Genomic DNA, 17,371 nt, shown 5'->3' with positions numbered 1-17,371 from the left:
TAAACTAGAACAAGATAATTTAGGGACCATTTGATAATGTTCTCGTTTCCCATTTCCTATTTCTTATTGAGTTCTTTACTTTTTGTTCCAATTTTTAAGAAGTAGAAATAGGAAAATGTTTGGTAACTATTTTTATTTCTTGTTTCTTAAAAAAGAAGAAACAGAAACAGAAACTTGTTTGATAATCATCTTATTTCTCGTTTCTTGTATTTTCTCCTCTTACATTTCTCTTATTTTATAGTTTAAATTTAATTTATTTATGTAAAAAAAAAATATAGCATGTATTAAATATAAAAAATAATTCTGAAGCATGATTTACATTATCAAATACATATAAGTCTCGATGAAAAATTACTAACGATAATACAATTATTTCTATCATTCATATGTTGATAAAATTTAATTTGCAATATTATTTCTCACTCAAGTCAGTTGTCTTAAATGTTGTTGACTCAAATCCAACATAATTATATTATTTTGTAAATGTCGTGGTTATAAAATATTAAAGTGAACTAAATGAAAATCTTAGTAAACAAAATTCATAAATTTTAAATTCTTACTGGTTTGAATTACAAAATAAAAAATTTAAATTTAAAATAATATATAAACATGTCTATTGCTAATTTTAAAATTCAAAATTCAAAAAATATTTAAATATACCTAATGAAAATTTAAAATTTGAAAATCAAAGTAATATATAAATTTAAATGTTTAAAAATTTAATTCAAATTAAATTAACCTATAAATATAAAAATATAATAATAAAAATTAAAAAAAAAAAAAAGAAAAAAAAAAGAAAGAAAAAAATATAAATGATAATATAGAAAAGAAAGTAATCTAAAAGAAAGAAACATAAAAAGTAAAATAAAATAATATAAGAAATGATATATATGGGAGTCAAACCCAAAACTGGGAAGTAAAAAGAAATCAAGGAGAATGCATACGACCAACCAACCAACGCTAACTTTTATTACATAAACGAATCTAAACGAGGGAGTTACTCAAATTTAACCTCATTATTAGAAATGTTTCTCGAATATTAGAAACAAGGGACGAGAATGGTTATCAAATAACTCAACTCTTCAAACAATGAAAAACATAAATAATAACGGGTCTTAGTATTTATTTACCTAATATTAACACTTATTTTTATATTTTTCAAACTTAAATTTACTAAATATTAATTTACTTTGTTTCACAATCGATTTTTTTAAAAGTATAACTTTCAATAATTACTTTTAGAACTACAACAATCACAAATAAAACTTCGTGATAGTACGTTATTAATCTGTCATAGCATTGAAAGTCGTGCTTTTTTTTGTGGTCTTTATTTTTTCATCTAAATAATTCAAATAATTCACACGAATTTTACAATATGTGAGACCCATAAGCAAAAAGCTTTCCATGGATAATAAACCCTCAACCACTTTGTCTCCCTAACAACTAAGATTGCACCTTTATCGCACCTTTATCGTTATTCATCGTTATAATATTATTTTGGTTCTTATATTTTCAAATTTGGCCTAGTTGTAGAATGGGCAAAATATGTTCTTGATATTAGGCCCAAGCTCAAATCTTTTAGTTTGCCCAATTCACGATTTAATAGAAAATGTAAAAAATATACAGATATACCTGATACACTTGATACACACTTTATAAACTCAATACACTTGATATTCCTTTATACACTATTGATGTACACTTGATACCCTTGATACACTTGAATCAAAATGATACACTTAGAATTTTAAAAATAAATAAATAAATAAAAAATCTTGAACTTCTTCATCTTCAAAAGTAGCCGGCCCCTCCCCTCCCCTCCCCCAACATCTCTCTTCAAACAACCAACACTCCTCCACACAATCTGTAGTCAATCACTGCTCCACCTTCTCATTGCACTCCGATCACCGATCGTCGGTTGTAAGTCGTTGGTTTTCTCTTTCTATCTCTATCTTTCTTTCCCCCAATATCTCTCTTTCACCAATTCCACACCATTTATCGTCGATCACTACTCCATCTCTTCGTTACTAACTCTTTGTTGACCACTGCACGTCTGATCAACGATCGCCGACCGCTACTTTTCTCTCTCTCTATCTTTCTTTCTGTCTATAAATTAATTGTTTAGGGGTTTATGTAATAAAAAATAATTAGAAATTCATAATTGCTAAACCAAGAAACTGTTTAGGGATTGCATATTTTCTTTATTTGCAAAGTTTGAAAGTAAAAATCATAATTGCTAAATCCTAAACTTAATTTACTACCCAATATAATTTTCCTTGAAATTTATCAAATTTTAGTCTTTGTACTCTAAAAAAATTTTAATTAGTCCCTAGTTGGTTTATTGTTAATTTTTTCAAAAAATGTTTGGTTATTTATTAGTAATTTCATTCTAAATTTGAAAACATTATATATGAAAATTATTATTATTATTAAGTCAATTTCAAAAAATAATTAATTAAGAGGGACTATAATTAAAATTTATTAAAAGTACAATACAAAATTGGACAGTTAAAAGTACAATGAACAAATTTTAGGAAGTGAGGGAGGTATTTTAATCAAAGAAAAGTAGTTAAAAAATAGTGGTTCTTTTCCCTTTAATCAAAGAAAAGTAGTTAAAACAAATAATGGTCCTTTTCCCTTTAAATATCATCCTTGTGTGAGAACTGAATCATGCGTTTTTAAGATATGAATTGAGAGATTGAAGCTGCTAGAAGAAAACTGAGTTCAAAAGAGTTGGAAGAAGAAAATAAAAAGTGTGTTTATGTTAGAAAATGGATGAAAATGGGGAAGATTTGATCAGCTTTTTACCAGAAGAAATGCTTAGATTCATAATTTCCCTTCTTCCTTTTGAATCAGCTCTACAAACTTCCTTGCTTTCTTCTAGATGGAGAAAGCTATGGAATTCAGCTCTTCTAGTGCGCTTTGGAGCCATTGAAGATGTTGCTAATGAAGTTTCTTCTTTTTTCAGTCACTTCCATGAGCTTCATCCAATTACAAGACTTCAATATCACTTTAGTAAAAATGGTCTTCTTTTAGCTTCCATTGCAGCTGATAATAAGCTTCACTTGGATTTCTCTAATGGAAAATCAGAGTTCCCATGGCATTTTGATTGGGAATTGAAGTTTGATACCCAAAATCCAACTCCATCTTCCTTTTATGTCAGATCTTTATGTCTAAAATCAGTGAGTTACCTTACCAATGAGGCTGTTTCTTCCCTAGTTTCGAATATTCGGCTTCTTGAGAACTTGAGAATCGACCAGTGCTATGGATTTCGATCGCTATGCATCGGTTCGAGTCCGAAGCTTCAGAGGTTGACTGTCTTGGAATGCCCGGATTTGAGATTTCTCCATATCAGATGTTCGAAGCTTCGATCCTTTCGGTATCGAGGATGACTTGCACAGATTCGTCTTGACAGTCATTTTAACTTGCAAGATGCAATGCTTGATTTCAGACAAGGACCTGTATGCAACAACTTGAAGATTAGTGACTTTGATCCATGCCTCTTAACTATAAAAAATGCTAATACTCTTACATTATGTAGACGGAATTATGAGGTAAATTTTTGCTTTATTTGTATGATATTTCTTTCATCATATAGTATAAAAATTAAAAATGAAGACTGTTATTTGTGCTGTTGCAGGCACTAATATGGCCTTCTTTAGCTTCTTTACAAGGGAACTTCATATTTTATAATCTTAAAGAGCTCTGGTGGATTGATTATTCTTCAAATGAAGGATACAATAGTAATGCATTGGTCACCTTCCTCCAGATGTGTCCTGCCTTAGAGCGACTTTTCGTCACGGTACATCTCGTCTCTTTCGCTTCTCTTCACTTTCTTGATGATACAATCTGCAGCTATGACAATTGACAAAACCAATTCTAAAAGCTTCATGAACTTATTTACATTGATGTCAAACTCTATACAGATTGATCCTAAAAGCTATGGCACACCGAGCACGAAGACGTACTCAAAGAACGTCTGGAGGAAAGCGAAATTGGAACATCTAAAACTTGTACGTTTGAAGGGGTTTATGGATCAGAATGAAGAAATGTCATTGATTAGGCTGATAAAAGAGCTAGTTTCTGAGAATCCATTGTTCATATCAGTAATTGATCAGAACAACTTGGAGAGTTTGGTTGAAATTCCTTCCAATCAGTTCAAATCACAGAGTTTTCTCAACATCAAAGCAGAGAAACATGAATCAAATGGAAGAAAAACTTTCTCTAAGTTGGATGATGCAGAACAAACATGGCCTAAACATCCTCACATGAATCTTTAGTTACCAAAATCACACAATGCAACATTAGTATCCTTGTTTTAGCTATATTCGTTTCGTCGCGCCGAAATTTGACTGTTGAGTTCTGTAAAAACTATCTTTGGAACCTATCTGAATGTTTCAAACTAATGCTTTCTTGTAAGATCAACAAACTAAACTGATATCTCAAACTGTAGGACATGTTAGTATTTTTCAACCTAGCTCAATAAAATATACACCATTGAAGAGTTATGAAGTAGTATAGCTTCCTAAACTAATCCTATTTTGAACTCTATTTTGACATACAACCACCATTTTAAAATACTCAACAACTCACAAAGATCCAAAAGTTTGAGTCCAAAAGTTTGAGTTTGAAGGCCGGTTTGAAATGACTATTTTAAGCCTTTAAAAAGTCATTCTCAACCTACTTGAGCCAAACTTGAATAAACTTTAGATACATACAATATTTATATAGAGAATTGGACAAAGCCAGTTCATATTCAGAATGGGCTTCCATCCATGAGAAATGTTGTGGGTGTATGACTAAGTGTTCAGCTGGGGATGACCCAAGGATCATTCCAAGAGAAAAGAGGTCAACTCCCATCCTAAGATTAACAAAAACCGTGAAGGTCAACTTCTATGAGAAAAAAATAATGCCCAAGTATATAGGTTAACCTATAGGGACAGCCATAGAGCTTGGCAACGTCGATCCTATAAAGGCAAAGATTATGTCCAAGTACTTCACAATTACATTTGTTTGGATTCACAAATAAGATTATTTGTAATGGCCAAATTAAGTTATTATCGGTCAAATTAATTATTCAAGAGATCACGTGGCTAAGTGGCTATTATGAAGTTAAATTTCTATATAATCAAAAGGACCAGAAAATTTGAACGAGTTAAAAAATATCCTGAATTCTCTACTCTCTAGCTCTCTCTCTCTAAACAATTAATAATTTGATTATCGGAGTGTTAGTAGCTAAACACCACACCAGTGTGAATTTTCTTTTATTGTGCAGGACAATCTTCCAATTACTCCCGTAATTACAAATTTAGAGTTGGTATAAAAAAAAAAGTAGCTAATAATAATTTTTTTAAAAAAAGTAATATTTAGATGCATCCCAAGCTATCACTCATCTTTATGCATCCCACCCTCATCACACACATAGAAAAATAATTAACATAATTCAAGAAAAAATAGAAAGAATTTACCATATAACAAATTGATATTGGACAAATTAATAGGATGCACAAACATAAATACAGTTCGGGCACTAATGTGAGATTCCCCAGCTCAACCAATAAACTCCTCCCAAGTTTAATACTCAGATAAGATGTTGCATCAATCACTATCAGCCAAAGTCCTTAAATTATAAACCCAGCACTTTCTCATGTATGTTTTTTTTCAATTAATTGGGTTCTGATTCTGACACATTCATAGTTAAAAAGAAAAAAAATAATGTCTTTCAAACAAAATAAGCTACAACCATATATTCTCTGCCTGATTCTTTGTTAATCAAAATCTTCAATGGGGAATAATCAACCCATACAATATGAAATAAAAGGAATCTACTGTCTCTGAATAAGTCAAGAAAAACAAAACATCAAGAAAAGAAAAGAAAAAAAAATAATTAAAAAAATAATAATAAGCATCAGTCCAAAAAATTGCAACTGAAACTGGCCTCTGGGGCATTCTTGTCCCAGATCTTCTAGTTTTTAAGGGGAACGGTCCTAGAAATCATTATACTGAGTAAGAGGCTCATGCACAGAGTCTGAGATAAAGAGGGTGTCATAAAAAATGGCAGCAATGGCTGCACCAGCCATAGGACCAAGCCAATAAACCCAGTGATGGCTCCATGACCAGGTGACTACAGCAGGGCCAAAGGAGACTGCAGGGTTCATGGAAGCCCCATCAAAAGCACCACCAACCAAAATGTTAGCACCAACAATGAAACCAATTGAAATTGGGGCAATGATACCCAAATTCTCCCTCTTTGGATCTATTGCTGTTGCATACACTGTATATACTAATCCAAATGTCATCACTGCCTCAAATATAAATGCATTCCACACAGAAACTCCTGTTGACAGGGCAAATGCTGGGGTTACCTGCATTTTGTTACCCCTCACATTGTATGTATTGGAGATGAAAGATAAGGGACAATTATCAAGGGAATAACTATGAAAAATAGTCATTATGGTCTCTAAACTTTCATTTATTTCAATTTGGTTCTCTTAGTTTATAAAATATGTATTTTACTCTATGAATAAAGAAAGTAATAATCATTTTATTTTGTGTTTATCAAATAAAAAAGTGTAGCTTTAAACAAGGGTGAGACTGAAGTCTGGACATGTACATGTAGTAGAGCCAAATGGCTTAGTAGAGATAAACATTAGTTCAGTAGATATGAATGGGCAAAATAACAAAGATTGAAATAGTTATGCTTTGAATGCAAAGTTCAACGAATGTAATATTAATTTTGAAAGTTGAAACCAGAACGATTGTTTTTTATTCATCAGTTTGCTTGCCTAGGATATTTAGTAATATCAAATTGTAACTATTTTCAAATAAATTATATTATTTATTAGCCCATGAAATAGAATAAATGAATATAAGTTTTTAAGTTTTAAAAATTAAGCGCTTAATTGACATATAAATGTTAAAATTTTGAGTTAAGTTATTTTTTTCTTTATTATATTTAAATTTTCTATTAATAAATCAACATTAAAATATATATTAGTGATCATTTTACTTTTTTCTTTTCGTGAGGATCCCAAATACAAGATTTTAATTGCTTTAATTTTAAATCTTTCTGATTTCAAACGAAAATTTAAATTATTTTTGGACTTTTGAATCATAAGATTTAAATCAAGTTTCTTAATTTCAACTGTAATAATTTAAGGCCCAAACTGAATGTTTTAGAAGTTTTGGGATAAAAAAAATTTATTGTGAAATTTTAACCCTCACATGTATCATCAATTACACTAAAACTACTTGTTTAGTAGAGATGTCCAAATTCTCCACGAGACGGGACCCGGGGGTCCACCCTGAATGGGGTGGGATTCCGTTAGGAAAGAAATGGGAGAGGAAGTGGGGAAAAAAATTCACCATGAGCTAAAACTGCATTCCCCATCCCCGTCCCCTCCTCCTCCCTGTTATGTTAATATTATTATTATATAAATATTATATTTAAATTTCAAATTTCATTATTTATTGGGAAAGATAATGAATATTGTTTAACTTGAATATTTTAAATTTAGATTATTATATGTAAATAATTTGAATTTATATTTATTTCTACTAAAAATTAATTAGCTTTTTTAGACAAAATTTGAGTAATTTATCCAAATTTGAGTAATTTATCTCTAAAATTTAAATTGTTATGTAAAACTAAAAATAATAAACAATTTAGTGATAAGTTAATTATTAAATTAAAATTTGCTCGATTTAAATTAAATTGACTTTTTACCAAAAAAAAAAAAAAAAAAAAAACGGTAAATTCCGAACCTGATCCTCGTGAATTCCTCACGGGAATCCCGCTCCGATCCCCATAAGAAAATTTCACGGGATGGGGAATGAAATGGAGAAGCGGGAATAGGAATGGAGAATGGCATCCCCAGCCCCGCCCTACCCTAATGAACATGTCTACTGTTTAGGGGGGGGGGGGGGGGGGGGGGGGGGGGGGCATGTGCTAGTTTTTTGGTTAAACTAAAAATAAGTTGGCTAGTTTCCAAATTTTAGAATTAAAATGATCCCCTAAACCTAATTCAACTTATTAATGTATATGTTTTCAATAAAAAGAACAAGAATTAATTATTGGAATAAATTGTATTTGACTCTTCCATGGTAGTTTCATCATTCACATCCATAGGATGCATTACTTCACTAATGGTTAAGTAATCTTTTCATTTGATAACCACTTTTATAGAAGGGATGTGACTATTTGAATAGCTATAAATTAATCTATAAACTATAAATATAACTTTTTCCAAATTGAAAAAGCACTTTTTCCATCAACATTTTTCTCTTACAGATTTTGTTCAATTTGCTCCACAAGATGATGTTCGCTAGATCTTGTGGGATGAGGTGTTACATTCATGAAAAGGTAAATATGATCTTACTTTGAGGAGCAAACCAAACTTCATCAAACTATTGACGAGACAAAAGTATCGATGGAAAATTTGTTCCAATTCAGATAATAGAGATATTTATAAACTGATTTGTAGCAATTTGAATAGTCATATCCATTCTACATATTGGTTAATAAATGAAAAGAATTAACTGGTAACTCATGAATACAAAACGATGTAACTCTAAATCAAAAATCACATTACTATCTATTCCAATATAGAGATTCTAATCCATATTCTCACTTATTGTTGGACTAAAAAATGATTCTACAAGTCAAATACATTCTTATTTATTAGTCACTAACCTGAATATAGCTTAATTAATTAACACAACTTAAATAAATAAATAAAAAGTTTTAGTAACATCATACCTTTCCACCAGTTGCAAACTTAAGAAGGAAGCACGCAACAACAGAGCCAAGTAATTGAACGATCCAATACATTATACTTCTAAACAACGATATATTTCCACCTACAAGCGCACCAAATGTAACTGCCGGATTTACATGGCCACCGGAGATATTCGCTCCAACGGAAACCGCCACAAATAGCGCAAAAGCATGAGCCAGAGATGCCATTATCAGCCCTGACGGCGTTGCAGATCCACCGTCCGTTAACTTATCTGCCAAAATTATAAACCTACACTTCAATACGCAATCAATAGCTCAATTAAAACTGAATATCCTTCAATTTTGAATCCAGAAAATGCACAGATCAGTCATTATAATCCTAATTGACAACTACCAGGTCAGAAATCGAACAAATCAACAAGTAATCGAAATTCAAACAAAATGCGGACCAAAGAACATCGAATCAACGATTTAAACTCAATTACAAATTAGAACTTACCAAAAGCCAATCCAGATCCTTGTCCGGCGAAAACAAAGATGATCATGGAGAAGAATTCGGCAAATGCGGCCTTGATCGCATCGGGTTGGCTCACCTCTCCCGGCGTTCCGAGTGTAAATTTTTGGATTGGCATTTTTTTTCTCTTTCCAGTTCTAAGAGATTGAAGAAGAATTTTCCTTTTTCACTCTGTTTTTCTTTGCCGGATGCTTTTATGATTTGAATTTTGTTCTTTGTGCTTCCACTGGCCTTTTATACACCAGAAATAACCGCTTCGTTACCGGCAAAACAAGTTGCCAGTAAACTTACAGTAGGGGGTATTCTACGAGCACCTGCGGGTGACACACTAGCTAGAGGATGGGAGCATTGGCAAGCTGCCACGTGTGTGGCGGTGATGAAACATAGGTGGCGTTGAATAAGTGCCGAGGAGATATAGGATCCATTTCTAAAAAGTTGATAAGAGGCCATTTAAATCCTATTTTGACACTCTGATTTTTACGTTAAAAAAACTTTTCGTTGTTGTAAATTTTATATCAAAATTACTATATATATTACAAAATAAATACATCTCTAATACTTAGTATCGAAAAAATCATTTGTCACTCTCCAATCATCCCATTTTATCTTTGTCTTTTAATTACATACTTAATATCCATATAATTCTATCTATTAATTATCAAATTGTTTATAAATAATGTCATTTTGTAGAACTTAAAAAAATGTACAAATCGGTGAGAGTAAAAAAGAAGAGAATTTTATATATTTTTCCTATTTCCATAATTCCTATTTTCATAATTTCATAATTTTGGTTATTTTAATTTATTTATTATTTTAATATATTATAATTTTTCGATATTCGTGTTCCCGTTGTGCCTCGTTTTGCTCCTCAATTTTACAACAGCTTCTATTATTTGTAGTATCTAAAGGTATGTCGCTTTTCTCTATTCATTATAATTAATAAATTATTTGTTGTTTTGCATGTTTAGTATATATTAAAATTTCAATATAAATACAATGTTATGTGATAATGTTATCATAACAAATCTTACGAAATTAGAATTCATAACCTTTGACATTCATGGTAATAATTATTTGTCATGGATGTTTAATACAAAAATACACCTGAATGCAAAAAAAAATAAAAAAGTCATCAAAAAATAATTATTCTTCCTAAAACTCGTTATGAATGGATGCATTTGAGGCTCCAAGATTTTAAATCAATATGTTAAAGAAAATATTTTTCTACATTTCGTGTCTTGAATATGCTCCTGCAATAGTGATATCGAGAGAAATATCTTAAAAAGTATTCTGAACTCATCTCACGCAATAGTGATATCGAGAGAAATATCTAAAAAAAAGTATTTTGAACTCATCTCACGTCTTCTCATGAATGAACGACATAACGAGTTATTGATTGACAAAAATTATGAATCTCAACTAACTAGAGCAACAATCACTATTTAAAATTAAAATAATAATAATGATAAATAAATAAAGGTTTCCATGACCCTAAAAATTTGTCATTATTACATTCCTTGACTTTAGTTTTTGAATCTACCATTAGGAAAGTGTATAGATGACACATAAAAATTAGTCATTATTACTTATTTTATGACTTTTCAATACAGTCAATAATGAACATTTATTGACATTGGTTGCCTATATGGTAACATTTTCTATGACAATTTATCATTATCAATAAATGACGAAAAAATGACTTCTTATGTCAATTAAACTTTTATATTAACATTAAAAATCTATCACAAAAACATTAATAATGACACGTTTACGTGTCAATAATGTCTTGACAGTAGCACATTCTAAACGTCATTGAATTACGTACTTTGACACTTATTTATAGTCATTGAAGTCCAATTGATGATAGTATTTTAACGTCATATAAATACATTTCATGACATATGTGAAAGTCAACAAAATGTTTATAATAATAGATAATTATTTGTATCATACCTACCATTGCATCTATGTTTCCTCTAATTTTGACATAAAATATGTACACGAACATAAATATAAACTTTCATATATAACGATGAGCTTTGTACCGTTAATACAAGAAAACTATATAAATGAAACTAGTAACCAAACTTCGGTTATCTACAAATCTAGTAATTATAACTAAGTGTTTGCACTATCTTTGGTTAAGAACACACACACACATATATATATATATAAATAACATGCTTGGTGGGACATTTCCTCATTTCAACGAGCTTGTGTGAAGGCCTAGTGAAAAAACATTCATTTTAGAATTCAACTGAATACATCAATGTAAACAATATTAACAATATATATACATATGTTATATATACCTTCTTAATATTTACAATCTCTCTTATCATACACTCAAAACCATACTTTAGTCGTACAAATAACCTTTAAATGAAACTTTAAAACAAGAACGATCTTTAGAGTTACAATATAACCACATAATCAGGCTCAAATCACATTAAAATTTCAAATCAAATTTTAATAACATGAATAACCTCCAAATTTTACTCATTCTTCAAAACAACAGAGGTAACGAACTTTTAACATTGAAACTTGACATAAAAATCAATATAAAGCGTATTATAACATGTGCAAACTTTTTTAGTATATATCAACTAAACAAACCAAAATATAACAAATAATAAACATCAATCTTGCTCAAACATTGAAGGATCAAATCCCACAGCAGAAGTAAGAGAACGTGTGTACTTTTAATTTACGTTTTGAATTTACAGAATATACAAAGAAGTTGAAACATATTTAAACTAAGCATGCATTTTACAAAGAAGAAATTCTAGGAGAAGAGAGTTACCTTTGAAGACTATTCTTCATTCTTTTCAAATACTTTTTCAACCCCCTCCTCTACCACAAAACATAATACACTTCAATCAAATCATTCTTCAATGAAAGTTCACAAACTCCATAAGCTAATTATCCCAACAAAGTATATTGTTAATAACTTTTTAAGAAAAAGAACATAGTAAAGTTTAAAGATACATTTTCAAACAAAGTCAATGCTTATAAATTTTTCAAGACCCCCTCCCCTCCCCCATAGCTAAAAAGGTAAGTAAGAAAACTTACGAGTGTCTTAGCAACTTGTGTATTCACCGATTGTCCATCCTTCTTTTTGTATGCTTTAGTCCATAATGCAATCCTTGTGACTGAAGTTTGATCTTAACTACTTTTTTTTCTACAAAAAAAAAAAAGATTAAAAAATGAATTCACATACAATATGAAAGCGAAATTGAAATGTAGTAATAATGATGTTTACCATCTCTTCAGCCAAATGGGCATACCTTTTCCTACTACATGTATGTGGGAGCTGTTTTTTCTTCATGACTTTGTATTTTTTTACTTTTCAACTACTCAAATAGAAGACATTCAATATTTTTATCAAAGTAATAATAGGAAAATGTAAATGTACACGTCTCGAAGTAAAGATTTTCATACCATGAAGTTTGCACTAGTCTTTTCACTCACAAAGTCCATCTAGTCATCAACAAATTGCAAATTATCGGACATTAGCTATAAAAGTGCATCCTTTGTTGGGGAATCTCGAATTTGTTTCACTAGACGAGATTTTTCAGTCCTTCATAATCTACCCATCTTTTGGGAAAAAAAAACTCTTTTTTGCCAATCTTCATCTACATTGTACCTTGACTAAAGTTATGAATAGTTAGAAGTAAATCATAATGATATGTGCGTTCAATTTGAATTATATAAATGAAATAAAGTAACTTTATACATGGATAGGTTTCCATAAGACTATTTTCAACCTCGTAGATAGTTTCTTCTAATTCTCTAAATTCATTGATACAACCTCTCTCACTAGTGGACCAAGAAATGAAGCTAATCCTACCGATTCAACCCTAGTGGGTTGTCCATATTCATTGAAAACAAGGTTCACTCTAGATTGTTTATCAATGGCTATTGTCTTCATCTTTGTAAGGACCCTTGTTCTTTTTGGCAAAGTCGTTGTTTCATATGAGGGCTCATTGACTATATGATCTTCATTTTCAAGTCTGTTTACATTAGAAGTTTTTGTTTGCCTATGAATTGCTAATTTTGTTTGAGTAGCCAGTGAGTCTAATGTAGGAATTGAAATAGGATTACATTTAGTTGTCTTCTTATTAGGATTGGAAATATTCAAGGTGGTCATTTAGAAGAGGCAAACTATCATTATCATGGTTTGACGCATTTGATTTTTTCCTTTGAACCCCTACCTCTTCTAGTTGGTGGTCATTCAACATTTCATCACTCCAAATCTTCCTTCGTAAAAACCTTTTTTTTTCCTTTAATTTTTAGTTCCAAGGTATCTTTATGTGTTGTATAGTCTGAGGTAGTAGCATGTTTCCCTTCATCTCAACCTAAAAGCATCATTAATAAATAATCAATACAAGTCATATTCTAAAAAAAATAGTGAAATTTTTTTTTAATATAAATATTTACCATCATTCGTGATCTCACTATAGTGGAGGTGGCTTATCCAATGACATACACATCGATATTGATACAAAGTTATGAAGAAAGTTAATTGATAGTAAATAACTTACATCAATATGCCATATTTGCCAAAGTGGCTAAAAAGTCTTTACATAACAAAGGTTAGATCATGCAATCAAAGCACCTTTACAAAATAAATATTATAAAGTATAACAATCACAAACAAGCATTTAGACAATGCATCAAACTGCTCCTCAAATCAAAATACCCTCACAATCTTGTCTTGCATGAGTAAGCTCATCATTTTCGCCAACGTGAATCTTCACTACGAATTTGTTCATTACTAACCACAATACCATCATAATTCTCATCGTACATCTCCAAGTCATGAAATCCTCTAGGTGGTGCTTTTAATAAGACATACCAACTTGAAGTGTCATGTTCTCTAACATAAAATACTCGTTCGGTTTGCGAGACAAAGACGAAAGGCTCCCATACAAATATGCTTTAGCTTTGATGTAAATTAACAATACTGAATCCTTCCTCGTCTTTTACTCCTTTACGAACATTTGCCAGTCGCATCGAAAGATTGGAAGTTGGTAGACATAATAATCTAATAAGATGATTTCTTGTAACACCCCATAATAAGGAACTAAGTTCACAACTTGAGATTGATCTTTTGCACTGGATCTACATAATGTTCTAGCATGTACAATAACACCACTTTTTTAGGTTAATTTTTCAACACTCTTTATGTGAAATTGTTGCCCATTTATGATGTATCCAATGTAAGACATAGCATTTTTTCTGAGCCCATTTGCAAGTCATTTTAACAAGTCAAAGTAACCATTAACAGACGAATCTAATTCAATCTAGTAAGAAGAAACATACCTACTTGTTAGTGAAAGTATATTATGGTTTTAAATATTCATTCGTTATTAAATAGTTAGTATTATCTTAGATTTCAACCATAATAAAAAAATTTCTGTATGAACCTTCCAAAGTAGATTAGAATCTTTTGCCAGTCTTTTATCTAAGATCATGAGTTCATTCATATGCATCCTACCCAAATAAGTTGTCATTAAATAATAATAATCTTAAATTAAACTAAGTAATATTGTTAAACAAAATAACTCACTCGAAAAATGGTTTCACCTCTGTTGTATTGAATAGGACATATCAATATGCAATCTCAAGTACATAATCGGATAATACAATTGGAGTTCCAGACGATATAGGGCGACCCTCTAGTATGACATCATTCTGGTAATCTTCATTACGATATTGTTTATTCACTACCTCAACTGACTGTTTAAAATACTTGTTCAAAAATTCGACATATTTATCAGCGAAGTAACATGCTACAATACACCCTTCTAGTCGTGCTTTGTTCCATACATAACCTTTCAATAACTTCATATATATAGAGTAACTGTTATTAGCATAAGGAAGACCACTATTATCAATATATCAAAAATAAAACAGTTACCTTTCAAATGGGTACATCCAACGGAATTGAACAGGTCTGCATATACAAGCTTCACGACCCAAATGAATAATCAAATGTGTCATTAAATCAAAAAAATGAAGGTGGAAAGTACCTTTCAAGAAGACATAAAATGTCCACCACTTCTTTTTCAAGCTCTAACATAACCTCTCTATCAATTATATGTTGGCAAAGTCTAGTGAAATATGAACATAGCATGTATATTGCATGTCTTGGACCTTTCAGAAGCAGGCCTCTAAGCACCACAGATAAAAGTTGTTGCATCAACACATGATAATCATGAGACTTCAACCCCATCAATTTGCATTAATCTAATGATACACACTTTGAAATGTTTGAACTGTATCCATCAGGTAATTTTAGTTTGTACAACCTTGAACAAAATAATTTGTTCTCGGACTTCGATAATATGTGTGGAGCAGGAGGTAGGTAAGTTCTCCCTCCTCGTTCTTGAGGATGTAGGTCAGGGCGAATTTTCAAAAGTTGTAAATCTTTTCTTGCATTAATTCCATCTTTTGTCTTTCCATTTATATCTAATAATATACCTACAATACTGTCACACACATTATTCTCCACGTGCATGACATCCAAGTTGTGGTGTATTGGTAATTCCTACACAATCAAAGTTTCAAATTGTTAATGGTCTAGTTTGAAACTCAATAAATACACCATAAACTTAGAGTTCGTTAACCTTCTAATATAGTAGATCGAAGAAAATTATCGCTTCTTCCACCTTTGATTTGACGATTCTTTATGACTCTTGCTCATTCTCTTTTCACCTTTCTCCCAACAATTATCAAAATCTTCAGGTTGGGTATAAATTGCACTACTTGTTGGAATTTTGGGAGGTAACTCTTCTTCTATTTTCCCATCAAACCATGTCTTTTTTTCTCTGATATAAATGAGCCCTTGATAAGAATCGTCTATGACCCATATATGCAAATTTTTTACTATGTTTCAACCAATAAGAACAAGTATTATCTCCACAAGTCGGGCATGCATATTTGCCTTTTGTGGTGTATCTAACAAGATTTCCATAGGCTGAAAAATCATTTATATTCCACATAAGAATTGATCTCAAAGTGAAATGTGTGTTACTTACAATATCATAAACTTGTACTCCTTTCTATTGTTGTTGTAAATCTTCCACAAGAGGTTGTAGATAAACATCAATATCATTGTCTTGGATTTTTTTTTTCCTACTTTTTTCCTTTTGTTGTTGACTTTTTTCTTTCTTTTTCTCCTATTAATTTTCTTTTTTCTTTTTCTTTTTCTTTTTTTTTTTTGGCTAATGATTTTTTCTTTCTCTCTTTTTTTTTAATGATCCAAGAGTAAGTATGTAGAAGATTTTAAGACAAGTTGTAGTATGTCTTATATTACAAGAAAAAAATAAGAAGAAACAATAAAAAATTGAAACAAAGTAAAGATATTTCACCTCTAGAGCCAGCCAATGATGATGACCAAATGCTTTGATATCAAATGATAAGCACCCACAATGTTTGTTGAATGCAAAGCTAGAGGATCTTCTAGGATCCTTGCAAACACTCATAAAGAAAGTTAACTTAGATCAAACTTAGAATTTATGATGATCACTCCTAGATCTTGACAACTCATTCCATAATTAGTTTGATCAAGACTAATCCAATGAATTGATTTGAACAACAAACCTAAAGCAAGATTTGAAAGAAAAGAAACACCAAAGAGGTTAAATAAGCATAAGCTTTTTAATATTGATAACCTAAGTTTTTAAGAGAACTACAATCCATTTTATAGGCCAAAAGGTCGTGCATGGACCAAAAACTCAAGACATTCAAATACAATTAATTACAAATTGTAGAAAATAAGACCTAGAAACTTAAAACTTAATTTCTTACTAATTAATTGGTCAAAATGCAAAATTAAAAATGTAAAAGGTCTCCAAATTGTCTTAAATAACTCCTCTAGACTTTGGCAAACTTAATCTTCACGTTTGACAAGGTTTGACATCACGTTTTCCCATGCAGTGCACACTTGGCCATATTTTCTTCACAAAATATGCACACTTTATTTTACCTCCAGGCCATCTTCCAAACTGTAGGACTTTTTTCATGTCATCTTCATGTCATTCTCTTCTTAACTCATTGAACTAACATTATATATAAATTGGGGCTCAAAATTATTTGTCAATTTTTGTAAATTT

The 17,371-nt window shown here is 30.7% G+C and overlaps 2 protein-coding genes across 2 annotated transcripts; one reads left to right on the top strand and one right to left on the bottom strand.

Moving 5' to 3' along the window:
• The first annotated feature begins 2,598 nt into the window (after positions 1 to 2,598).
• On the top strand, positions 2,599 to 4,559 carry LOC120080376 (F-box protein At2g39490). Its single transcript, XM_039035022.1, is given in 3 exon segments — positions 2,599 to 3,554; positions 3,641 to 3,802; positions 3,927 to 4,559. Coding segments are annotated over 3 exon segments (1,299 nt in total). The 5' UTR covers positions 2,599 to 2,771; the 3' UTR covers positions 4,281 to 4,559.
• Positions 4,560 to 4,753: 194 nt separating this feature from the next.
• LOC120080221 (aquaporin TIP1-3) lies at positions 4,754 to 9,433 on the bottom strand. The gene is made up of 3 exons (XM_039034801.1): positions 9,237 to 9,433; positions 8,759 to 9,009; positions 4,754 to 6,365 (listed from the first exon to the last, which is right to left on the bottom strand). The coding sequence occupies exons 1-3, from the start codon at positions 9,367 to 9,369 to the stop codon at positions 5,988 to 5,990; spliced, it is 762 nt and encodes a 253-aa protein (XP_038890729.1). The 5' UTR covers positions 9,370 to 9,433; the 3' UTR covers positions 4,754 to 5,987.
• Positions 9,434 to 17,371: the final 7,938 nt, after the last annotated feature.

Source organism: Benincasa hispida, chromosome 6, assembly GCF_009727055.1.
Source record: "Benincasa hispida cultivar B227 chromosome 6, ASM972705v1, whole genome shotgun sequence".
Classification (NCBI taxonomy): Eukaryota; Viridiplantae; Streptophyta; class Magnoliopsida; order Cucurbitales; family Cucurbitaceae; genus Benincasa; species Benincasa hispida.
The sequence above is the reverse complement of the archived record's forward strand: the minus strand, read 5'-3'. Positions and strand labels throughout refer to the sequence as shown.

Bases quoted from the DNA above. Each gene is read 5' to 3' on its own strand.
- LOC120080221 (XM_039034801.1), bottom strand. From the start codon at position 9,369: ATGCCAATCCAAAAATTTACACTCGGAACGCCGGGAGAGGTGAGCCAA. The intron at 9,010-9,236 runs GTAAGTTCTAAT...TAATTTTGGCAG, and splicing joins AGGATCTGGATTGGCTTTTG to ATAAGTTAACGGACGGTGGA. The intron at 6,366-8,758 runs GTATGATGTTAC...AACAAAATGCAG, and splicing joins AGTTTGCAACTGGTGGAAAG to GTAACCCCAGCATTTGCCCT.